At 35.8% G+C, this 25,386-nt stretch overlaps 3 protein-coding genes and 1 pseudogene across 3 annotated transcripts in view; all 4 read right to left on the bottom strand.

Moving 5' to 3' along the window:
- Positions 1-225: 225 nt before the first annotated feature.
- Positions 226-738, bottom strand: LOC128861875 (probable RNA-binding protein EIF1AD; annotated as a pseudogene).
- Positions 739-3,673: 2,935 nt separating this feature from the next.
- Positions 3,674-25,386, bottom strand: part of LOC128859769 (odorant receptor Or2-like) — a 57,308-nt gene continuing 35,595 nt past the window's right edge. Inside the window, exon 8 of the mRNA XM_054096833.1 lies at positions 3,674-3,927. The gene's annotated coding sequence lies outside the window, so the exon portion shown is untranslated. The remainder of the gene's footprint in view (positions 3,928-25,386) is intronic.
- On the bottom strand, positions 3,875-18,162 carry LOC128861874 (odorant receptor Or2-like). Its single transcript, XM_054100249.1, has 8 exons — positions 17,874-18,162; positions 15,895-15,902; positions 13,052-13,190; positions 12,714-12,981; positions 9,025-9,124; positions 5,527-5,628; positions 5,350-5,457; positions 3,875-3,973 (listed from the first exon to the last, which is right to left on the bottom strand). The coding sequence occupies exons 1-8, from the start codon at positions 18,160-18,162 to the stop codon at positions 3,875-3,877; spliced, it is 1,113 nt and encodes a 370-aa protein (XP_053956224.1).
- Positions 11,263-12,260, bottom strand: LOC128859770 (long-chain-fatty-acid--CoA ligase 5-like). The gene is made up of 4 exons (XM_054096834.1): positions 12,158-12,260; positions 11,821-12,049; positions 11,577-11,742; positions 11,263-11,471 (listed from the first exon to the last, which is right to left on the bottom strand). Exons 1-3 carry the CDS (start codon positions 12,220-12,222, stop codon positions 11,641-11,643), a joined length of 396 nt encoding a protein of 131 aa, XP_053952809.1. The 5' UTR covers positions 12,223-12,260; the 3' UTR covers positions 11,263-11,471; positions 11,577-11,640.

The raw sequence follows: 25,386 nt of genomic DNA, 5'->3' as shown, positions 1-25,386 counted from the left end.
TTTTTTTTGAAAAACTTTCCTATAGCTTTTAAAAAATCACCCTTTATTTATTTACATATTTTTAAACCTTACATGGAACAAATGTGAACTTTTGATGCTTGCAATACTCAGTTGCTCTTAAGCCGACACATTTTCAATTGTGAATTTTTGAAACCGGAAGACTTTTCGCAGCGTGTCATTTCGGTTCTTATATGCGCTGCCGATGATTGCCAGAATTAGTCCACATTAATTCACATCATTTGTAATTTCGACATCATCAGTAGTGCTGCAAATTCCCTCATCTTCAGTAGTATCCTCCTCCGACAATGGAAATCCATTGGGATTTCTAATTATCAACTCATCACCATTCGTTTCTCCATCGCTTCCCATATCGAATTGGTCGTGGTCATGCTTTTCACCCAACTGTTTTGGCCATACACCAGTCCTACTGTATTCTTTTAAATGCTCTGGAGTTAGGAGTTTACACATTTCCACCTTTACCCTATGGCCCTTTACCCTGAGTCCCTTAATAGATTCCACCAGCACATAATCTCCACGCCCGATCAATATATTCCTACGGAACTTTTTCGGCATGGAGGCTACGGTATTCTCAGAGTGCGCCATAGCAGTTTCAACTTTCTACAGATTGTTGCCACGACATTTGATCACACGTATTATTTGTTGCTTTTCTGTGGGCAACTCAAACTTGTCCTCCATCACTTCCTTAAGCACGAGCCCTCGGCGTATTCCAATCGACATTTTAGATTGGTTGAATGAGAGAAAATAAAGTTGGACAGTAATTCGTTGCAGCAGCTTACAGGAAGCGATTCCGATAAGCAGTAGTGTCAGCAAGTAAGCCTCAATACTTTGTATTCAAGTTTTCACCTCGATGTTATTCCTCGTAGGTTTGCGTACATGCATATACATGTACATATGTATATGATATATACTATAACTTTACATGGAATGTGATATGAGCTATGTTCCATATTATAAACACATAAAATAAAATAAATGTCTAAAAAATACTCTAAATATCAATAGTATCATGTAATGAAGCTTTTCTCCTAACATAAAATTTTGGGAGGTTTACTTAAACTTTTTCTTGACTCCTCCAAACACCAGTAAACAACAAATGCGATGAAAACGGCTGTGTTGAAGGCGATAAAGAAGAAAGAAAGAAAAATAGAAAACGAGTTGTTGCTCAACACGTAAAGAAAAACTGAGTCCAAGGATTCTAAAAATTACCTGTCAACCTGTTGTACAACGAGTCCAAGATGGTAAGCATAACACATTAACTCGTTAATGTTGAATTGTTTGGATTCAGACAAGGAAAGCGTCGAGGAAAGAGGAGGTGCACCGAGTTGCTCGTCCTCGGACAATACCATTTATGTTCTATTGGTATTCTTTTTCATTTACAAATTCTTTTAGTGGATGCAGTTTTGTTGAGGTTCATTGGAATGCATACGGTAAACTGTTAAATTGAAATTTGGTTCTAGAATTTTTGCACTTAAGGATAAAGATACATATCTATAGGTATATATACTAAGTATGAATATTTCAGATTATGGAGTGCCAAGATACAATTAAGGGCTTTTACTGGAATTGTAGATCTATACTAAATTAAGGGTTTTTTCCAATCTAATCGAGCAAATGTGGAGGAAGCGAATTCGGGAAAAGGATCATTCGCATTTTTAACAAAAGCTAGTTAAAAAACTTATTTGCTTATTACTCAGACCCAATTTAATTTCCTACTTTGCCTTACAAAGAAAGGCTTAGGAATCGAGGATACAGTTCCGCAATATCTCTAGCGGAAACTCTGTCTTTGACCCTGCGGTTTCTTGCTGCAATTAACCTACAACACAAACTTATATAGGGTTATTCAATAGGTGCGCTTCAACTTTTTTCCGATAGGGAGGGCGAACGACGCAATATTTTTTATTTTTCGCTTGTCATTTGTAAACTTCATTAGTATACATTTCATCATGGAACGCTACACACTTGAGCAACGATTGTAAATCGTGCAAATTTTTTATGAAAATAATCGTTCTGTTGCTGCTACTTTAAGAGCATTACGGCCATTTTACGGTCCATTTAAGAAGCCGTCCCGTTTTGGGGTTATGTGAAGTCATTGGTCTACAGCAACAAGCCGGCGACGATTTGTGAGCTCAGAGCCAATATTGAACGCGAAATTGCTGGAATTTCGGCCGATTTATGCAAAAGAGTGGTCGAAAATTGGGCTCAACGATTGGACTTCGTAAATCGTGCACGCGGTGGTCATGAAAAAGAAATCGTATTTCATACTTAAATGTATATGTTCAAACTCGATGGTAAAAAAAAAAAAATTAATTAAAAAAGTCAAACCGTTTGTGTTTTATTCAAAAAAGTTCAAAAGTTGAAGCGCTCTTACTGAAAACCCCTTTATATGCAATTAAATATGTAAAAATTGTGTGCCATTAAATCGGTTCCTAACTTTATTTTACCCACTTTTCATATGGAATAGAAACACCGTTCGTCAGTTAGGTTCGTTAGGTTCCGCAACATGTTCTGATTTTGGAAGGAAATGGCTTAGTTTGCATTGCCTTCTCTCGAACTATACGTGTTAAAGTGATTTTTAGAGCAGCATTTTTGCCATTTCGCGACTTCTTGAAGACCTATAAGACCTATAAGTAGGTGATATCCAAGAATGATAGAATAAAAGATTGCGCCTTTCAAATTCGCCGTGTCGTAAGAGCCCATGAATAAACAAACAAAAGAATGGGTAATTACTAGTTTGTGAAGAAGAAGAGTTGGAGAAAGCAATGGAAAGGAAACAATCAAACACAAGAAAATATACGACACACACATACTTTCTAGCCACGGCCTCTTGCGCACAAAAACGCAAATGCATTTGGAAGCTTTATATTAATTTGTGCTTTCACAATTTAACACACGGCACTTCGTTTTTATTGGTTTGTTTAGTTTAAATCTCGCAAATCTCAATACTACCAAGTCTTTCACAAACATGCAATTTCTCCTCCATTTGTTTGTTCCTTTTGCATTGGAAAGGAAATTGACGCTGTGCATTCTATTGGCAGCAACAGCAATACCCATGGTGAAAAGATTTTTAATGGTGTGGCCAATATCATATCGAAGACAGAATCAGTTGATCGGCTGACGTAGCCGGGGTAATGGATCGATTTGTTTACGAAAAAAACAAGAATGTGTTAGTGATATACGCAAAAAATAACACAATGTCGCTTCGTTGCCGTCTGCTCGACTGATTGGGCGAGTGTATGAATACATGACAAATGATCGTGCAGAATTCGGCTGAATCTCCCAAGTACGTGTGCTGTCTGGAAGCGTTATTAGAAGTTTTAAGGACTTTACTTATAGAAAATCTTGAGGGCGAAGAGTTTAAAGTGATGGCGTATGGAAAAAATACTATGGGATTTTATTTAATAACTAGATAATAATGATGTTCACATCCATTCTTAATCTAGAAATGAAGTCTTTTCTGCTTTGGTAAATTTGGAAAACTTCAAAAGCGACTGTGACGAATTAAAAAAAAAACAGCATAATCCTGCATTTTTGAGTACACCAAGCAGAATTTATGGATCTTCATACTCACCAATGCTTTTGTATTATTGAGTGTAATAGTTTAGAATTTTTTCGTGCAAATCTACACAATTAAGCATTTTTATTTGTGCTCCAAAGGGCTTACTAAATACATACACAGTTATTATGTACTTTAAGAAATTCTATTTTAATATTCAAACTGTTCTTATATAAGCGTGATATGTTGTGTACGACTCCATTAACTTCTTCAAATTGAATTCTCATTCTCAGGTGTGTAAACATTTTTATCTACATATACATATATGAATATTGATGTTGAGATGATATTGATCAATTTTCAGCTGTTCACATTTAGGCAAGAGAATAGGGAATATGAAACGCGTAAAATTCGGAGAAGAATTTCCATAGTCAAGGGCTTAAAGCCGCCAGCAGTGAACTAAGAATAAGAGAAAAATTAAAAAATTTAAAAAATTCAAATTACTTATTTTCAGTTAATTATTTTTGTAAATTGGCCAAAGTAATAATAGTTTACGTGGTGAATCTCGTTAGTCCATATTTTGCAATGACAATCAATTAGGCCCAGGGCAACCAATGAATGTCGCAGTAGTCCATTTAGAATCTCTTAGTTGTTCGCAAATCTCCAAAACCTCGTCATGTCCGCTGCATATAAAGGACTGAATAACGTTATGCCCCGACATAGGCTGTCAAACAACTGAAATGATGCTTAAATGCCAAACTCGCCAAGAAGAAAATAGTGATTTGCATTTAACGGCACATTGTATTCTCTAAGTTAATGTGCACCAAAACCAAGCCTAAAATTCTCATAAAGAAGCTCACAAAAATTTTGCACTAACGCACTGAATGCCATCGAAGAAAATATAAACTTATTGGAAATTCATGCACTAGAAGAATGATGCTTGATGCTTATTAGTTCCAGTGACGAGTAATTCGGTTATTGAAATTAGTAGCCGCTAGCCAAAAAAGGGTTTCGTCCGAGAAGCCATGATGACGACCGATCTCTCGATGGCTTTTGAAATGGTAAACGTTATTGAATATTTTGATAGCTGAATTCCAGTGCCTACTATGTAACTATATTACATAAACATAAAAATGAAAAAAAAAACTGATTGTTATCTGGGCTTGATCGGATCTAAATCAATGCGGAAATAGCGCATAGCTTAATGCCCAATGTACTTTTATAAGCGCTAAGGGTCTGAGCACTTCGAACTTAAACGTTTCAGGCGCCCAAAACAGTGAAGAACCGACATAATAAAATTTCTTATGTTAGGAAGAAAGTAAATCCAATCGTTATTTTTATATTTTTCATCAAATTATCATAATTCATGCTTACATACATACCTTAGAGCCTAAGCGATTGTTTTTATTGAATGTTTAAACGTCCGAAAATCTGAGAATTACATTACAATATCCGGATACAACTCAATTTCTCCTTACAACTTAAGACTCCTTGATTTTTTATATTATATTTTAGTATCTGCTAAGCTTATCTGAAAATGCATTACTAAAATCTCACTTCGAGCAAATGCAAACCGCGCAAAATATCCCTAATATTTAAGTTAAGTATCTGAAACAAAGTTGCAAAAGAGTAACAGGGCTGCCGCATTGTAGCATTTGTTGAGCAGTACGAATGAACCCATACTTTCTAAAGTTATTTACCCGCCATCTGACTAAAGTTATTGCATCACAAGAATTGTTGTTTCGTGGCCGGAGCCTTGGGTTAAGTCTTGTATTATATAATTGTAATACGTACATATGCACAATTAATTTTTATTTTCTTTTTTATAAAATTACCTGCAAAGGTTTTTGACTTCTAATGATTATCAACAGTACACATTTGCGAAATTTCACATCACGTTGAGTCCAGTTGGTATGATATGCTGCGTTAGCTACAGTACGGCTCTTGAAACATACATTTTTCGATTAACATTGATGAACAATTTGTGAATATAAAAATTAAATAGTCCTAACCTCATCAGAGAAATTGTTTGCCAGATAAAAAGTTCGAGAAATGGAGACTGTTTGAACGAATAACATTAAGAAACCTTTTAAAATAAGTGCTAGTTCATATTCCTGGAAAACTAAAATATATTAATTAAATTAAAAATGTGATAAAACTAATTACAAATTCAATATTAGATATTTCAGTTTTCCAACTAATTTTTCACGGAATCCAAATATTACTTAAAATAATATATACGTAGCCATGAATAATACTTTTCTAATGTTTTTATTAACAAGGTGTGGACAGTAAAATATAGAGAAACAGAATGCAAAATAGTCTTTATTTGAAATAATTAAGCATATTTTGTTATTGTTTTTTAATAGGTTTTACTGACTTCATAAGTTTTACTGGCAGTACTCCTGAGTAGCTTCTCACATCACAAAAACTAAACATGCGAAACTCCTAATTTTCCTTATTATAATGAAATAAAAAAAATAAAAAAAAGAACAAAAATGTAAAGTTAGTTTCGTACTGTAACCTCTTCCCGGTAGGCTTCGGAAAATATATTTTATGTAGGCTAAATACAGGGCCCGTATCGGATTTGCCATTTCGAATTTTTAAAGCCTACTTCAGATTTGTGATCAGCGATCCAAAAAATCCTAGGGTAACAAGTTTCCAACCAATCCGACTGCATCGACCATTTTGAATTTTTAAAATTTAACTTGAGATGCAGGGTATGAATGATGCGTACCGTAGTAGCCGGGGTCAATAGGTACCTGGCGTCTCTCACATCAAGATCTTAGTGTGCAATGGGTAAACGCATCCTACAAGAGGGAACCCTGTTACAGAGCACTGTGATGTAGACCCGGAGGGTGTCGAATCTACCCCAAATCTAACGCTGGTGTCAAGTGCTCTCTCGGATAGTATCAAATACTAGCTTGTTACTTAGTAGTCCTCTATTTCTCATCGTCTCTATATTTCTCTTAAACTTTCTGAGAGTTCCCTTCTTTTCATGTTACAAAAATAAGAGGAGATGGGACTGGATCCAGTGTCACTCCACAAACATGCTTCTCTTGGTACACGCAGCCTGCCGTTAAGAACTTATAAAGCGAACCATTCTTGGACAAGGAGTGTTTTTCCAGCTGAGCTTGACTCGTCGTAACATTGCTTTTAAAACATATGTTCTAAAGACCGTCATAACGGCGTTCCACCCTGGTGGTATTCGGAAATTACCGCATTGAGGAGAGACACCAGGAAGATGTTTAATCTAGCAAAAAGAACGGGATCTTGGCAAGCATATACGGATGCTCTCGAAATCTTTGAAATATACCTCAGAAGGGCCCAAATGGAATCCTTGAAGGATTTCTGCGGAAACATTGCAGAAAGCTCTGATGGAATGTTTGAAAGTGTCGATTTGCCCAAATTATAGCGTCAATGTTCCTGGTGGACGGAGAATACTTGCGCTAACACCCTCAATTTGAGAACCTGGAGTATGTCCGGCAACATTATACGTCATAAAAGGGTGGCAATTAGCCTTTTCCAACCGTATAAATCTCCAGCTAGATGGCATCTTGTCCGTTGAATTAAAAGTGGTCTATGAATTCCGAAGTCCTCCCACAAGGCTTTACAAGGCTAGCTTTAACTTTTACCATACACCGAAGGGATGGACTATTGCAAAAATGGTTTTCATCCCCAAAGGAGGCAGCGCTTCCCATTTGGAATCCTTACTAAATGGGATGGGACTTACACTTGCTGGCGAAGTAAATTCCCTCGATATTATTCTACACCGTACATTTAACTGGCGGTCATCGTAGCTGAATAGGTTGGTGCGTGACTACTATTCGGAAGTACATAGGTTCGAATCTCCGTACATGAAACACCACAATAAAAAACGTTTTTCTAATAGCGGTCGCCCCTGGGCAGACAATGGCAAACCTCCGAGTGTATTTCTGTCACGTAAAAGCTCCTCGCAAAAACCCATTTGCCGTTCGAAATCGGCTTAGAACTGTGGGTGCCTCAATTTACGGAACAACATCAACACGAACGTTAGGAATAGGATGATGAGCTCGGTCAAACGCCCAAAAAGGATGTAAGCGCCAGTTATATATATTTATATTACATACATATACATATACTGCGTCAGAAGAAAAGAACCGGTTGTTTTCTTCTGACCTCAAGATATATTTCGTTCTGCTTTTTGCTGCATAATAGTCCCACTTAAGGGCTACGACGTCAGTGCTAATTCAGGTTAGTGTTGCTTCCTAACTTTCCCGTAAACACAACAAAACAAAAATGAGTGAGAAGTACACGAAGCGTTTAGCGGCGGTATTTTTATGCACGCATTCGAAAGGGACGAAATTATCTTACGCCGCGGCTGCAAAGTGATTAAAAAATCAAAAAAGTTTGTTGTGATGTCGAATCCGTGGTATGAAGTGTACAAAAATGTTGATGACTTTTCCAAGCGGGGCTTGAAACGAGTGACGACAAAAAAGTAGGATAAAGTGATCGTCCCAACTTTTTAAGCGGGACCCTTCTTTGCGACTACGCCAAACATGCACAATTCTTGCTAAAAAGGGAATAGATGTGAGCATCAACACCATCGATCGACGACGGAAAGGCGAACATATCCTACCGTCCCACATCATCAAAATCACTGCTTTCAGAAAAACACACCGAAAAACAACAAAATAAGAAAATAGCGTCACAGTATTGGACTGGCGTTCCCAGTCCTCAGAGGCCAACCCCATTGAAAATGTGTAGAGAATTATAAAAACGCATCTTGCCGGAAGGCCAGTTCATGATTTCAAGCAACTCGTGCGTCATGTTCGCAAAATCTAGTCCTGTTTTTCGACGAGCTACGCAGAAAAGCTGGTTCAAAGCATGAAGACTACACGGCTTATTGAGTAATTCCGACTCGTAGTTTTGTATATACTTTCATGTAAAAAAATTTTTAAATATATATTTCAATACTTCATGTATAATCCCGGTTCATTTTTTCTGGCACATTCTGTACATGTATGTATATATATTTAGATTCAACTGGAAACGAAACATCGAAGATAGGTCAAGAAAAGCGCTCACTGCACTTTATGCATGCAAAACTGCTATGGGTCTTAAAACCGCGTATAGCACACTGGTTGTAACTGCGGTTGTGTGGTAAAATAAGGTATCCAAAAGCAAAATGAATAGGGTACAAAGGGCGACATACATGCTTATCAGAGGAGCACTGCCTTCCCCATAGATATCTACAGAAAATTTCGGGATAATTGCTAGGCATACTGAATGCCTCCCTGGGAATTGGCCTGTTGAAGCACAACCGATTACTGGTACTTCTTCCAAAGTCGAACGTCGTCTGAGTTCTAACTATGCATGGGTGCGATCCATTTAATCCGCATTGTATACAGATAGTACGCGAGAAAAAAGTTAGAGAACCGCTGCTCTAGAGTGTTTTTTTACAGCATACTAATATATGTAAGTAATACTAAGCTTAACTAGGCATTTATATCTAGTTAAGTATATCTCACCATTGTTGAATATATCAGCAACATACAAATGACTATGCAATAAATACTGACATCTAGCAAGTTTGTGGCCGAGAATAATTCTTCCAAATCATCATGAAAGCTAAGGAAATACTTTTTTTTTTTTATTATTATTAATACTTTTATTTGCAATCTATTCTAAGAACAATAAGCAAATTATATAACATTGTGGTTATTTGACATGTATTATTGATCTCCAGTGAAAACAATAATAATATACTTATATGTAATACATATATTTATACCAAGTTAAGGCTATACATGTGATAACGTTATATGAATATGTTGTAAACTTATTAATAAATAGTGGTTAGGTACGAAATGGGAGATCTAAAACACGTTGTCTTTTCAGTCTTATTATTTCATTGGTTTCATCTAAGAGAGTTATTGCAAGCGGGTTTTCATGATAGCTGATCCTTTGCAAATATGCTGTACTGAATCTTTTAATCTCAGTTTTTATGAAACGAATATGTAAGTCTGAATGAATGGCTTTATTGGTAATGAACCAGGGTGCACTCGTTATCAATCGAAGGGTTTTCGACTGATATCTTTGTAAGATTTCTATATTAGAATTAGAGGCTGTTCCCCAAAGTTGTACGCCATATGTCCATACTGGCTTCAATAGGGCTTTGTATAATAATAATTTGGTTTCAAGGTAAAGTGGTGACTTAGGTCCAAGTAACCAATAGAGTTTTCTTGTTTTAATTTTTAATTGGTTAGCTTTAGCTTGTATATGACACTTCCATGTTAATCGCTTGTCTAGGTGTAAGCCTAAATATTTTACACTGTTACATTTAGGAATAATGTTTCCATTGATCTGCAAGTTAGGACAGTCATTTCGCCGTAGTGTAAATAAAACATGTACAGATTTGTTGGTATTAACTTTAATCTTCCAGCAGTCTAACCAGACCTGCAAGTAATTCAATGCAATTTGTACTAGTGAGGTAGATTCGGTTGGAGAATAACTTGAAGCAAGAAAAGCGGTATCATCAGCATATGTTGCAATAAGTATATTTTCAGTTACTGGCATATCTGATGTGAAAATAGTATAAAGAACTGGACCGAGTACGCTTCCTTGAGGTACCCCAGCTTTGATGTATGCAATGCTAGATGTTTCATCTTTCACTTTCACGTAAAATGATCTTTCAGTCAGATATGATTTTAGAATTAAATATATCTGTGCGGGGAGAATTTTTTCCAATTTGTATATTATAAAAGACCATGATGCCAAACTTTGTCAAATGCTTGTTGGATATCCAAAAAGAAAATATTTAAATTTATTTTATTCATCTTGGGCGCATCATAAACTTACACATATATTATATGATACATACCCTGCAAACCAACTACCTGCTATTTATACTGCTAACTTGTGGGTATCGTTCACCTGTGAAGTTGTGAGCTTTGTAGTAATTTTATATTCTACGCCGTGCAATTGCTACCTACTTCCAGTCTATACGTGTGATGATTTTATTCGCTCGCACTAACAGAAGTTTCTCAATACTGCTGTGCTGCTCTAATTGACACTCAAGTTGTGAATGATGTGGGTAACATGTAGTGAACAAAACCTTCTGAACTCATGAATGTTGTTGTTAACATGTAGTTAACAGAATTTCATAGACTAGTGAATTTCGTTGTTAACATGTAGGTAACAGAATCTGATGAATAAGTGAATTTCGTTGTTAACATATAGTTAACAGAATCTCTTCAACTGGGTAATTTTGTAGGTAATACTTACGGATCCCATATACAATAATCCTTCAAAATTACTGAAACAAATGGTTATTTATTGAATATTATTTATTTAATGAATTATTTTAATATTTATTTAATTAATTTTTAGTTTCTAAAGAAAATTAATACAATATACAATAATTTTTTTAGTATGCTCTATTTATGTACAGCTATTTATATTAATTTACTATTTACATTATAAAATTACGTTAAGTTTTAGATATTTATTTTAATATTTACATTGTAAAATTAGGTTTGGTGTTAGACAAATTTACTTTTTAGTTTTAGTTATTTATATATATTACATTAATTAGTTTAGTTATTAGAAAAGTTTACGTTTTAGTTTTTATGTACATAAATTAGTATAATATTTACATTTGATTACTCTTTTCTAATAAAATTGTATTTAGTACCTGAAGAATAGTTTTGGCTAAAATGGTAATAGTTTGCTTTTATGCCGGTATTTAAAATATCTATTTTACAGAAATTTAAATTGATGCCTAATTAAATAAATAGCAATTTAATGTTTTTTCTATTTTCGCATAAAGTTTAAAATTGTTCGCATTTTACTTCTAACTCCTCTACGGGGTTTCTCGCACTGTTTTGTTCAATTGTGGCCGCTTCGCTTTGAATGTTGGTGTGAGTAGTCCATTTTGTACCGAAAACGGATCGGGATGCAAATATATATCCTTGACCTGGTATATAAATACAAAATTTGTAATTATTATTAATTTTAAATTATGATATTATTACCACGTCATACGTTACTAGTATAAGCAGATATGCACTGGGCTACTTACCTGTTCGAAGGATTTCAGTCCGCTCTGCTTACCCCAATTCAGCATGAGTTCTTTTACTTGTGGATTATTGCATGCATAGCACCGAAAGTGTGCCCTTGACGCGATTGTCGTTCGCCCACTGCTTGAGAACATCCACATCAGGCACGACGACGGCTATGATGCAGCTCTAAGTGGGCGTTAAGGGTTGTATGTAAATATGGCGTGAACATGAAAAGCTAGAAATTATGTCAAAAAATGGAGTTACCTTAAGGCTCTCTCCGTAAACGTACACCTGATTTACATATTGGCTCAGAGTGTAAATATTCTCAATTTTCTCCGGTACAATATATTCGCCCTGGCTTAGCTTGAAAATGTGTTTGCGACGATTGATTATGCGCAGCGTGCCATTTGGAAGCCACATGCCCACATCGCCCGTGTGGTGCCAGCCTTCAGAGTCAACAGCCTCAGCAGTTTTCTCGGGATCTTTGTAATAACTGCGACGCAAAGGCAGAGAAAGAAATTATCATTCAAGTTAGTTTTAGTCACAGAAATCAAGTTCGCACAGGAAGAAACCATTATTTGCTTAAATTATCAACACCTACCCGTGGAATACGTTAGAACCGCGCACGCACACCTCCCCAGTGTTTTGACTGGCGAAATACTCCATCTCCCGCACATCCACAAGCTGCAAAGGATTTGTGAATAGGTTTTTCTGAAAATAAAAATACATTTTATTAGTTTAAATAGATATATAATTCCAAAATTTACTAAAAATTGTTCAACTTACCTTTTTGCTTGGAGATTTTCACAGAATTAATTTTTGTATTTGACATTTGCAACTTGTTTTTTGCTGTCACTTTCGCACTCACTATAGTTAAGTTTAATAAGTATTCACGAAAATTATGAGATAAATATATGTATAACCCATCGAAAATGACAAAAGAATTAAATGTGATTGTGTGGGTATTATTGGAAAAATTGAGTGAATGTGTTGGTAAAATTGGAAAAACTGGGGAACGTTGGTTTGCAGGGTACATTACTATACATAGATAATGTACACACACAAGTAGTTAACGAAAATTTTATAAAACTGTTTTTAATTGTTTAATTCGCATGAATATTTAAGATTCTATAAAAGAAAATATTTACATCACTTACTTTATTATCTCCATGTGGGATTGAACGCATTCCTTGATGTTCCTTAAGGCATTCTCCTCATCCATTTGGGATAAGTTATCCATTTTCTGCTGAAGATCTTTCAGCATGAATGTTCCAAACGACATGAATATTAGAAATGAATCCGCGCATGCAATGTATGAATAAGCGCTTACTGGGATTACCCAAAATGCTTGAAGTAGGTAGATAATCTCGTAAATTGGGCTCTTGAGTAAATCGATACCTGGCACTGCAATGCCAATAACGAAGTCTATTAAAGTTTGAAATTTGATTTTTCAATTTTCTGTTTTACGTAAATATAAATATACATACATACTCACTGCCATAGTGGGTCAGAATTGGTTGAAAGGAAACGATAAAGGCAGTGATCTTAGCAGAACGATGAATGTATTTCGAAAAACGCAGAGTATTTTTAGTGAATTTCTGTAGCTCACTAAAAGTTCTTTTGTCATCTTCGTGCTGCTAAAAAATGCATACATATAATATTAAATTCGCATTAATAATTCACGGTGTGCATGATTCAATTTTTAAAGTTTTGCTTACTTGTGACATAGAATTTTGACACACCCTTACAAAAGGTTGCATGTAAGAAGGTGCATACACTAGGCGGCCGCCATAGCCGAATGGGTTGGTGCGTGATTACCATTCGGAATTCACAGAGAGGTCGTTGGTTCGAATCTCGGTGAAAGCAAAATTAATAAAAACATTTTTCTAATAGCGGTCGCCCCTCGGCAGGCAATGGCAAACCTCCGAGTGTATTTCTGCCATGAAAAAGCTCCTCATAAAAATATCTTGCGTTCGGAGTCGGCTTGAAACTGTAGGCCCCTCCATTTGTGGAACAACATCCAAGACGCACACCACAAATAGGAGGAGGAGCTCGGCCAAACACCTAACAGAAGTGTACGCGCCAATTATTTATTTTTTTTTTATACGCTAGAAAAATCTTCTGGAATCCGATGTACGGGTTTTTTCAAAAAATAAGTGAATTTTCAAATTTCGCGGGCTGTATACTTTCGACTGCCGATTATTATTTTTGAAGTGAAAGAAGTTTCACTCGATGGACGAACGTAGAGGAAAAGAAGAGACAGATAGATACACTTGAGAGTTTTTCCTTGTGGTTGTAATTTCTAGTGAGAAATAACACTGCCTGCTTTTTGGCGCTTGTTTGTTGGTGCAAACTTGTAGGAAATATATTTTAGGTGCCTACTTTTTGGCGTTATATTTACTTGGTGCCTACTGTTTGGGCCGTTTTTTGGTCCAAATTTTTTTGGCGTTTTTTTTATGCCTACTTTTTGGCGCGTATTTCCGTTTCCTGACTAGTGCTTGTGCGTACTATTGCCTTGCGGTAATTTGTGCCGTTGCTGCGGTCCTGAAATCGCTGCGTATGTGCGGGTGATAAACGCTGGGAGTAGTGCGCGTTGTTGCCTCGGTTTGTGTCCGGCGTTTACTTACACTGGTCGACCCTTCTCCGTTTTTTGTAAATTTTGTCTATTTGTATTATCTGCAAATGTGAATTTATTTAGATATATATTCTTTCTCTCTCTCTCTCTCTCTCTCTCTTGGGTCTCTCCCTCTTTCTTTGTCTGCCGTGAAAGTTTCACTTCTGTTATGTGTACTACGCTACATGCACTTTTTTTATTTTTTTGAAGTGAAAACTTCTTTAGAATCGTTGGGAGTGATTTGAGCTCGATGAAACGAAAAAGCGACACCAAAAAGAAGAAGAAAAAAGATATACGTATATATATGTATGTATAGAAAATGCTTCATTACCAGGCACACAGAAGGATGGCATAAGCAAATTTAAATTTGTGAATTTATATATGTATGTATATATGCGGATATATGTATATATGTTGTGTGTATGTACATATGTGCCTCGCCACAGCAAAACATACGGTAAAATTTCTCAAGAAATCCAGCGCGCATTCATAGGCACAGCGCACATTCATAGGCAAAGCATTGCATGTACAGTAGGGCGGGTCGATTTAAAAGTCGCTCATTGCTCTATGAAAATCGTATTCTAGGGATCAAAATAAGAAACTTTGCCGAAGGAACCATACCTCTAAAACGAATTCTGATGTCCCCCAATTTCAAAATATCACCATTTTTGGCCTTTACATGAAAAAATCAGCTAAATGGCTATGTTTTTTCTTTATTTTTATTTATTTATAATATTATCTATTTTTTCTCTTAAGAAATTTATTTAGTCAGAACATATGTAAATGAATGAATGTGAGTTATAGAAAAGAAACTAAAAAGTTCGACCCATATTGGGGGACATCAGAAATCGTTTTAGAGGTATGGTTCCTTCGGCAAAATTTCTTATTCTGATCCCTAGAATATGATTTTCACAGAGCAATGGGCGATTTTTTTGTCTTCCCACAAATCGACCCGGCCTAATGTACAGTAACCTTGAACAGGCAGCTGCGGTTGTCGAGCATTTAGAAACATATATTTACATACATATTTGGGTGCAAACATATTTACGGAGCCGCGGGCACTCGACTTGACAAAAATTGAATATTGGCAAATAATTCTACGCGAAATTTTCCAACATTGACTATTTTCGAATTGTCGAGAAAATTAGCATATGGGCGGCTCGTTTTATGAATGAAAGTACTTGCTCTTAGAACTATGAGCTCGAATTTATAAATCAATTTTTTGATGATGAGTTTTTGTTGCACAGTACAATAGTTGAAACTGTTCGGCGCCGCCCCGACCGTTCAGCGCTATGGCAACTAGGATGATGGCCGCTACGCCTAGGCATAGAATTTCAGCTTTGGACGACATACGCATTTACAGGAATAAAGTGAGTGGCCTGTGTGTGCGGTTGTATGTAGATACATATGTGTATATTAATAAGCATTGTTTTGCTGGAAGTTCAGAACACAAATATGCATGTACGTACATAGGCTAGGCCATAGTATAGCATACATACATATGTATAAAAAATTCAAACCAAGCGTCCTACGAATGTTTGCGTGTATGTTAGTACGTCTGTGTATTATACGCGTTACGACGCTCATAATAGCAACCGCGTGTGCTGTATTGCGTCCGTATTTTTATATTCGTAAATGTTTTCATTTTTAAATATTTACCGCAATTGCAGGCGGTGTTGCAATATACCACAATAAAAATGACGGTGCTCGTATTGTAACTCCACAGATAGATCTGAATGCACAGCAACTAGAATCACTGTCTGTTCAGCTCTCTAAAGTGGGAGAAATATGTGCATGCGAAACCAGATAGAGCAATGGAAAAACAGTTTTAATTGTGGTAATTTATATTTCACCGACTCAATCAATAAATAGCATCACGGAATTCATTCACGAAAATTTAATAAAGTATACACCAGAAGTATCGCGGAAACTTAGAAAAGATTACGAGAAAGTTCCAATGATTTTAAGTGGCGATTTTAACGTAAATTTTGCATTGGACACAGCGGTTCCTTTAATTGACTTTCTCAATACAACATTCAATTTAAAAATGTGTAACAATCGCACTGAATCGACAACACGATCAAAAACAACAATTGACGCGGTATTTCAAAGATATGTTGACAACATCGAAACCAAAGCATTTGTATCACATTTTAGCTATCATAAGCCACTCGTATCATTTGTTGCAATTGAAAACATTGAGGATGAATAATAATAAAATGAAGAAAATAAAATATGAACTTTATAGCAATATTATAATGAACCTATAATTATCCCGCTCCTAATGCTGCTTTCGTCTCATTCTCTCTCAGTTTGTTTTACGGAAGGTTTCACTTCTATCGCGTCTAACCGTTAGACTGGTATTTTTATGTTGGTACACTCGTCTCGAAGAAATGTTCACGGTTTTAGCAATATGGCATGTTTAGTTTGTTTGTAAGTGTAACAATTTTCTTCACTTTCTCAACACTTTCATAGGTTGTTGATGTGCTGGGGCGTACAATGCGAGCGTAGTCATTCACATCTGCTCGACCTTTTGGGAAAGCTTGTACCACTTGTAAACATTTTCTTGACTCTGAGTGCACTTAATCCCATTTTTTACACAATATTTGATGCAACTTCTTTGATGCATTTTGTTCGATAACAGAAAATCGCCGAACATGCAAAACACTTGCCTTACTTATGCTAAAACCATGAACATATCTTCGAGACGAGTGTACCAACATAAAAAAATAATAATCGAAAGTCGAATGTACGTAGCCCGCGAAATTCGAAAATTCACCTTATTTTTTGAACACACCTCGCATATGACATAAGACGGATAAATATACACAAGAACTATATGGTATGAAACGAAAAATAAGAATCGGATCTCTATTTTTGGAATTTTCACCATTTCTGCGTTTGTGTGTATTATAATGTAGTCTATGAACATGATTTGTGCTGCTTCAATAAATTTAAATTTAAGGTCCCTGCGTATATCGTCATTGGGTATGTACCAACCTGTGTTTGTGATACTCCTTAAGATTATTGATTGTAGTTGTTTCATAGTCGTTCTTGACCAATGGAAAAAGTCCCATATGTCTGCCAGACTCGACGATTTCTATGATTTTATCAACACTTTCGGCAACCGTTCTATCAGAACGGAATCCTTGAAGACTATGCTTTGTTGTTACATTAGATACTTTAGTCGCTACATACATATGTATGTAAACAGCACAAATTGGTTTAGTCGTCTGTTCCGACTTTTTACCTTCATTGTAGTGAAGCTGTAGAATTTTTCTTGCAGTCTGTTTTTACCTTTACTTTGGAACTCTGTAACACGCAACCGGCGTATCTAAACACGAAACTCTCAAACAACGTTTTTCTAATGCATAATGCCATCTTTACATCGCCGTGTAGAATGAATCGATCTGGCGCAATGCAATAAAGCCATAGGAAATAACGCCAAATGACTGTATTTCTCTTCGGTGAAATGAAATAAGGCCATAACCAAAAATTTTGCACACTGGTAATAACGCCACCGGATGTGAGGCATACATCTAACGTGGAAATATAAAGGGGCATTTACCGGGGATATATTGAGAACTTTTTATTTCACTTAATAACAACTCAAACCAGGCATTCCTACAATTCAATTATCCTTAAAACCATACAAACTCTATCTGTATTTTGCCCTAATATTCGGTTAAAAAGTTCAACCCACCGTTGTGCCAATTATCAATCTCTTTACAAGTATCCGTAAATTTCGTTTGATGAGTTATTACAGCAAAAGCGCGCATTATTGTTGTAATCAGAGTCATGATGATAAATATATCGTAGATCGCATTACCCAAATCAGTCCAATTGAAGCAAATGTTATAAGCTGCTGGTAAAATAGTTACGGCTGGCACAGATATTAGTAAATAGGCGCGTGAACGTTTGCTTTCATCTAAATAACCCAAGTACTCCATAGACTTCAAACACCAGCTAAACAATTCAGCAGCGTAACCCATTTTGTTATGCAACCAGAATTAATTTTCCAATTCACTGTTGAGTAATAACTGAGAACTATAGGAAATAGTAATACGCTTGGAAGCAAAGAAATTTCCTTTTCATAGGCTTGAGGAAGTTTGCAAAAAATTGCGTAATGTGCGTGAGATCTCATACGAGTTATAATTTACGCAATCGATTTAATTACTACTCTTGCATTATACTCGCATTACATTTAATAATACGCTGCGTTTGGACTAGTGTGCCATCAAATATTCGGTTGACGTTCGACTTGGCTTCCTTTACAAAAGGCCAAATATTATCTAATAGGTGGAAATTATCAGCATATTTTTTTACACAAGCAAAGGAGTGCGAAGCCGAACTTAATATTTGCATCTGGTGAAATGTCATAGTCATACCTATACAAAGTTTTATTTAATCAAGAGTTTAAAAATTATCGGAAATATTTTACATAATTGAGAGACTTTAGTAGCCTTAGACGTCTTTTATTTAAAATTTTGGTTTCTTTTTTAAGGGATTGCACGAAAAAGCTTAACTTTTTAGCAACTAAAACATGTAATGACTTGTGATTCTGAAAATAATTTCAATATTTGTTAAGTTAACTCATATTTGTAATATCGTTAATGCGCCTACGGTTGCCGGGTATTTTTATGGTTGTGATTACTCTTTCTTATACGTGAAATATAATATCAGGCCAGTCCATAAGTTCGAGCGTTTTTTAAAGGTGATTTTAAAATTAATAATAAAGATGTTTAAAGTATTTATTTATCAATAATATATTTTCCTTCATTATTTACAATATCTTCCCAACGTTTAGGCAAATTTTTAATTCCCTGCTCAAAAAATTGTTTGTCCTTGGAGCCAAAATACCCTTCGATATCCCTTTTTATAGCTTCTTTTGAGAAGTACTTCTTGTTACTCATATGGGATTGAAGTCCACGGAAAATGTGATAATCACAAGGTGCAATATCCGGAGAGTATGGTGGATGCAGCATTAGCGCCCATCCGAGCTCGTTCAGCTTGCCTAATGTTAGCCTTGCGGTATGAGGTCTTGCATTGTCGTGGTCAAACAAAACTTTGCGTCTATTCACTAAAGACGGTCGATTTTTTTAAGTGCCTCATTCAGGTTTGATAGCTGATGTGAATAATAATCAGCAGTTATCGTCTGGTGTGGTTGCCATATCCCACCAAATAGACAGGAGAATCTTCTTGGGGTGAAGGCCATCTCTAGGGGTCGGTACTGGTATTTCATCTTTATCTAACCATTGCTGTTTGCGAACAAGATTATTGTAAAGGACTCATTTTTCATCACCAGTAACGATGCGGTTCAAAAACTTTCATTTTCAAGCCGTAGCAGTAGCTGAGAACACACATTCACTCTCTGTTGAAGGTTGGCGACGGAAAGTCTATGCGGAACCTATTTTCCCAGCTTTGAAACCTTTCTCAATTGAACCAGGTGCCTATGAACTGTTCCATGCGATGAATTTAACCTCTGAGCTATCATATCGACTGTCAAATTTGGCTCAGCTTCCACGAGTTCGAGCAAGGCGTCGGAGTTAAAGACTTCAGGACGACCAGCGCACGGAGCATCCTACACGTTGCAGTTACCACTTCGGAATTTTGAAAACCACTTTGCGGTATCCTCTCCGTGAACAGTGTTTATTTCTGCAGCAGCAGTTGTTGCATTTTTACCACTTTTATAAAAAAAAATACAAAATATGCCTCTTATACGCATTCGATGATTCCATTTTATTTTTTAACAACACGTGCTTCTATCCGCGAGTAAAATCACTTGTTGAATGCACAATCTATCGAAGAAAATATTATAAATAGTTTCGTTATATTCCGCGAATAATTTTTTACAATATATGCAAAAATCGTACAAAAGTGAAATTACGGATAAAATACGCACGAACTTATGGACTGACCTGATATTATAAATAGAAACATTTTTCTTTTTAATAGCGGTCACCCTTTTGAAGGTGGTGGTACATTATGGAAGGTATTTCTTCCGTGAATAATCCTGGCAATGGCCTAACAAAGCATTTACGTTTCAATTATACGTACGAGTGTAGGGTTTTCTAGTAGGTTGGGTAGATGTTGACAGCTTGTAGAGCATGCGCGCATCGCATCGGAGGTACGTTTTGTGTTAAAAAAAGTTTAATATATACTTTATAGGAACCATTCGCCTAAATTGCTGCAAACAATATAAAATAGTGCGGGATAAAATGTGCAAATTGGGCAATTTGATTTTGTGCTTCGCACCCTTTGCTTCAGAATACGATGTTTACTCCACTTGGTATAGACGCATATGTTTACAAAAGAAAAAAGTTTAAAACGTTAGGGTATATATATGAATTTATTCCTTGATATTGCTATACTAAATAAATAATAAAAGAATGCATAATTTTTATGGCGAGATTTTGAAGTAGTTCAGCTGTAATTAAATCATTAATACGAAGTCCGTGGAAAGGTCAAAAAGGTCCGGTTCAGTGGAAGCGAAGTTATTACTTCTGAAGTGGCAGTATGTTTGTATCATCGATACAAAAATGAGTTTCGAATTAAGAGCTATTATCAAATTTTGCTTTTGTTGAATATGTCCCAAACATCGATTCATGACATTTTCACTGATCATTTGGACTTACGAAAGGTCTGTACACTTTTCATTCCCTATAAGTTAACTGAGGACCAAAAATTGCTCAGAATTCAAGATTCGAAAGACCTCATTAAAGAGACGAGAAAAGACGAGAACTTCCTTTACAACATTGTAACTGGTGGTGAAACATGGTGTTTGCAACATGAACCTGAAACTAAGCGTCAAAGTGCCAAATGGAAGGCCCCAGACGAGCCACCACCCAAAGGATCGCGTTTGGAGAAGTCAAAAATAAAGTTGACGCTCATTTGTTTTTACGATTCCAAGAGAATTGTACCAAGGAGTTCGTGCCAACGCGCCAAACCGTCAATGCAATTTTCCATCTTGGCGCTCTGAAATGAGGCTGGCGCTTATTGCTGATAATGCACTGTCTCATCGATCCATTCTGTTGACTGATTTTTCTGACTAGAAATCGCATTTGAGCCATCATTCACTCACTATATTCGCCTGATATGGCTCCCTGTGACTTCTACCTATGGACATGAAAGGAAAACGTTTTGCGTACGTAGAAGCCATCTAAAAGGCTTGTACCGACATCCTGAAGGACATTCCCGTCAATGACCCGAAACACTATTTCGAAAAGCTTTTAGATCGCGCAAAACAGTGTATTGAGACCAGAAGGGACTATTTGGAATAAATAAACTCGAAGTAATCAGAAAAAAGCTCCTCTCGTTTCTATTTGAACTCAGTCTTGTTTATTTTGGACTTCACCTTGCATAACTTATTTGCTATTCCAACAAACTCTTCCCATAACAACTTGCAATAATGAAAGCTGATTTTCATTACTTCATCGACTCAAAATACGTATATATTCAAAAACTAAGATTTCCAAAAAGCGTATTGAGATATCAACTGAAAAGGAGTCGATGTTTAGGAGAGAGAACTTTCTCCTGTCTGAAAAGAATGAAGACTATTCAAAGAAACAAAATTTGAGAAGTAACATATTATAATTTTTGAAACTCTTTATATACTGTCTTTTCAAAACACGTTCGACTGACATTAATCTTTTCCGTTGTATTAGGATCGCTTAAATGGATTGGCAGCTCTAGCAATGCACAGTTAATGAGGTCACTGATGAGATATCTAAGAAACCACGCAGGCTAGATTTCGTTCTGTAATAAATCTATAAGCATGTTGTTTTATTTACACGTGTAAATATATGTTTCTATTAAAATAAAAAAATATTTTTTAATAATCAACTGAACTTACTTTCCAATAATTCACTACGTACAATGTACTATGGAAGCTATGATTCTCATACCTTATCAAAAATTATAATCGATGTCAATTTTTATTACACCTAATACTTATCAAACATTTCCTATCCCCCCATCATTCGAAGCTATCTACGCCATTGTAGCGCAGACAAACGAAACTTAGCGAAGTCCTCAACCATCTGTGCGCTCCTTCTGCCAGAAAAATGTGAGACACAGCTGGGAATAACAAAAAAAAAAAAAGTTCGAAAGTATGAAACCTAGAAAATTTGTTTCTCGAGAAACAATTATGAGGTAAATGCTCCAATTTCTAGGTCATGTCCGTTTTTGAATTTTTCTGGGGCCGTATGGCATCATCTTTTTAACACACTTTTATTAGGTCGGGTTGTATGTATGTATGTATGTATGTATGTAACGGAATCTTTGAGCTTAATTTTCACTGGCTTCTAAAAATCTGATCGGCTTGAAATTTTGCACACCTATCAAGGACCGATGACAATGCAATAATTTGATAAAAGTTTTCCACTATCCTTATTAGGATTGCCAGGATTAATATTTTCTTTTTTTTACTGTGGGCAAAAAGTAAGGTGAATTTGGTTGTAAAATGAAAAATCTTTATTTATTCTTGTAAATCAGTTCCTCAGGCTCCCTCCACGAAATAAGTTCTTCCTCCCGATTACTTCTTTATCACGGCCGATAACTGCATAGCTTTAGACTCACAGTCGATAAGAAAGGAATTAAATATAACACAAATACCTATATCGAATCATTTATTCACTGACTGCAATGATAACAATAATTTTCATTCATAATAAAAAAAAAATAGTTTAAAGAAACTAAAAAATTTTAATGACAAAGGGACCTATAATGAAGTAATAATAAATCGAACGATCAGTCAAAGTCAACTACCTCAGAACAGAATTATAACAAAAATTAAGATACAAATAGAGTAATTCAAATTAGAGTTAAAAGCGTGGGATGCTTGATATAGTAAATATTACAATCATTCTATTGGCAACTACCTATGTACAGAAGGTTATGAAAGTGAAGCAAAATGCATCCCACGCTTTTAACTCTAATTTGAATTACTCTATTTGTATTTTTGTTATAATTCTGTTCTGAGGTAGTTGACTTTGACTGATCGTTCGATTTGTTATTACTTTATTATAGGTCCCTTTGTCATTAAAATTTATTTTCTACTTTTTAGTTCGATTAGCAATAAAAGCGTGTTCTTTAGTTTTTTTAAACTATTTTTTATTTTGTTTTTGCAGTAATTATTATACTATTGTACATTAGCTTAGGCCATTCGCTGCCACGTATAAATTATATGAAGTCATTCCCATGGCCATTTATATTTTGAGTGTTATTGTTTACCAAAACCCTGTTATTTCTTGGTAAGAGCAATTAGTATCTTATCATACGTAATCATTTACAAGCAGAAAACCAAAGACGAGTATACTCGTTGTTGGCAATGGGAAGGCAAGGGGACTCGATATCCTTTTTCGTATTTGCGTACGTTTTAGTAGAAAAACAAATAATAAATTACGCAGAAGGGTAAAATAATGAAAATGCAATAAAACGAGACACAAAATTCTGGAAATTGGCAGCACTTAGAAATTCACTATTGTCGATTACAGTGTCTCAGCAGATAACGGGATAATGTAGTACCGCGTATTTTGATTTCTCTTCGGGTTGCGTAACTGTAACAGCAATTATTATCACACATTGTTGTACATATTAGGTATACTTTCAATGTGAAAGTTCTCAATGGTTATAAAGCTTATAATTATTTATTTTATCCCTTGTACAATTCAATTTAGTTATAATGCACGGCGATATATCAAATGGCAGTGATTTTGATTCAGAAGAAGATTATTTTCTAAATGATAGTGATTCTGAGACTAAACCAGGCGACAGTCTATCACCTATTGCAAAAAAAAAAGACCACAAATAAATATGATGTATGATTCGGAAGAATCAGAATGTGAAAATGAAGTTTCTAGTACTTCTATCAATGTGCAATCTGTAAATGAAGATACCAGAAGTGGCAAAATGTGGACAGAAGTGGAAAGAGATCCTCCAGTTTTTGAATTTCGAGGAAAGGATCAAGGCTTGAATCTTCTGGGAAAATTAAGATTTTATAATTGGGAAGCCGCTAATCGCGGAGAAATGCGAAAATTCTGGGCATTGCTTCTTCACATAGGATGCAGAAATTTGAGTACCATTGCACATTATTGGAATAAAAGCCATTTTTATAATTTGCCATTTTGGAGATCTCATATGTGCCGTTTTCTTAAATTAAATTTTACGGTTTCTGTACTTTTCGAATAGTGAAAACCTCGAAAATAGTAAGCTACAAAAGGTCGAACCGATTGTTACACATTTTAATAACGTGATAAATTTAGTATATAATCTTGGCAATGATCTAGTTATTGATGAGTCTTTAGTATGATATTATGGCGTGGCCGTTTCACTTTCGGCAATATACAAAAGTAAAAAAAAACAAATGTGGCGTAAAATTATACGAGTTATGTGAATCGCAGGGTATGATACTACCAATACAAATTCATTGCGGAAAATCTGAGATTCGGTCAGACCAGCGGAATCACAGTACTTCGGTTGTGCTTAGAAAATATCTATTTGGTTTTCTCTCCGCTTGTTTGGAGATCGCCAAGTAGTTTTATGCCGCAGCTTATGCGGAAAAATTGAGCTACCATTAGGAGTTTATGGTAGTTGCAAAAGTCAACCAAAAGATCGCCATTTCCATTTAGGTGACCGGTTCCGTGTTTTTCCATTACATGCAGAAGACCCGTGTTGATATCGCCGATTTGAGCTTTGAAATCACCCATCACAATTACAACGTCTTGCTTTTTGATAGATACAAAAGCTGCCGCAAATTGACTAAAGTATTTTTTGTCGGCGCCGCTAACTTCCGCTGGAGCATATGCTTGTAATACTGTGACTTTCCGCACACAAGATTTAAAGCGGGCCAGCAGAAGCCTAGATGATATACATAGGTTTCCATTCGATAAGTGCATCTGCAGAGAACAGTGCTACTGTTTGCTCAGTAATAAGCCTGTCGACAGGCAATCTTCAGACCACAAACTGTAGTTCAATGAATTCAGATCTGGACTTCCAGATGGACAATCTCCTACGACTATGAACCCAGGAATATGTTTTTAGCCACTGTTGGGTGGTTTTTGCCTTATGGGCTGGAGCGTAATAAGGCATCCTTGTGATATCGAAACATATATTTTTGTAAAAAGTAGGAAAATTAATTTAACTTAGCGAAATTTTTTTTTAATGTACAATAAAAAATGGTAATTTTCGTGAATATTTAGCTTCTGGTAGGGCGCTTT

Source organism: Anastrepha ludens, chromosome 4, assembly GCF_028408465.1.
Source record: "Anastrepha ludens isolate Willacy chromosome 4, idAnaLude1.1, whole genome shotgun sequence".
NCBI classification, from domain to species: Eukaryota; Metazoa; Arthropoda; class Insecta; order Diptera; family Tephritidae; genus Anastrepha; species Anastrepha ludens.
Note: the sequence above shows the minus strand (reverse complement) of the source record. Positions and strands in the feature narration are given on the sequence as shown.

Bases quoted from the DNA above. Each gene is read 5' to 3' on its own strand.
- LOC128861874 (XM_054100249.1), bottom strand. From the start codon at position 18,162: ATGGGTTACGCTGCTGAATTGTTTAGCTGGTGTTTGAAGTCTATGGAG. The intron at 12,982-13,051 runs GTGAGTATGTAT...AAACTTTAATAG, and splicing joins AATTCTGACCCACTATGGCA to ACTTCGTTATTGGCATTGCA. The intron at 9,125-12,713 runs GTAAGTGATGTA...GTATTTCCTTAG, and splicing joins TCCCACATGGAGATAATAAA to CTTTCATGATGATTTGGAAG.
- LOC128859770 (XM_054096834.1), bottom strand. From the start codon at position 12,222: ATGGAGTATTTCGCCAGTCAAAACACTGGGGAGGTGTGCGTGCGCGGT. The intron at 12,050-12,157 runs GTAGGTGTTGAT...TTTGCGTCGCAG, and splicing joins GGTTCTAACGTATTCCACGG to TTATTACAAAGATCCCGAGA. The intron at 11,743-11,820 runs GTAACTCCATTT...ACGCCCACTTAG, and splicing joins TTTACGGAGAGAGCCTTAAG to AGCTGCATCATAGCCGTCGT.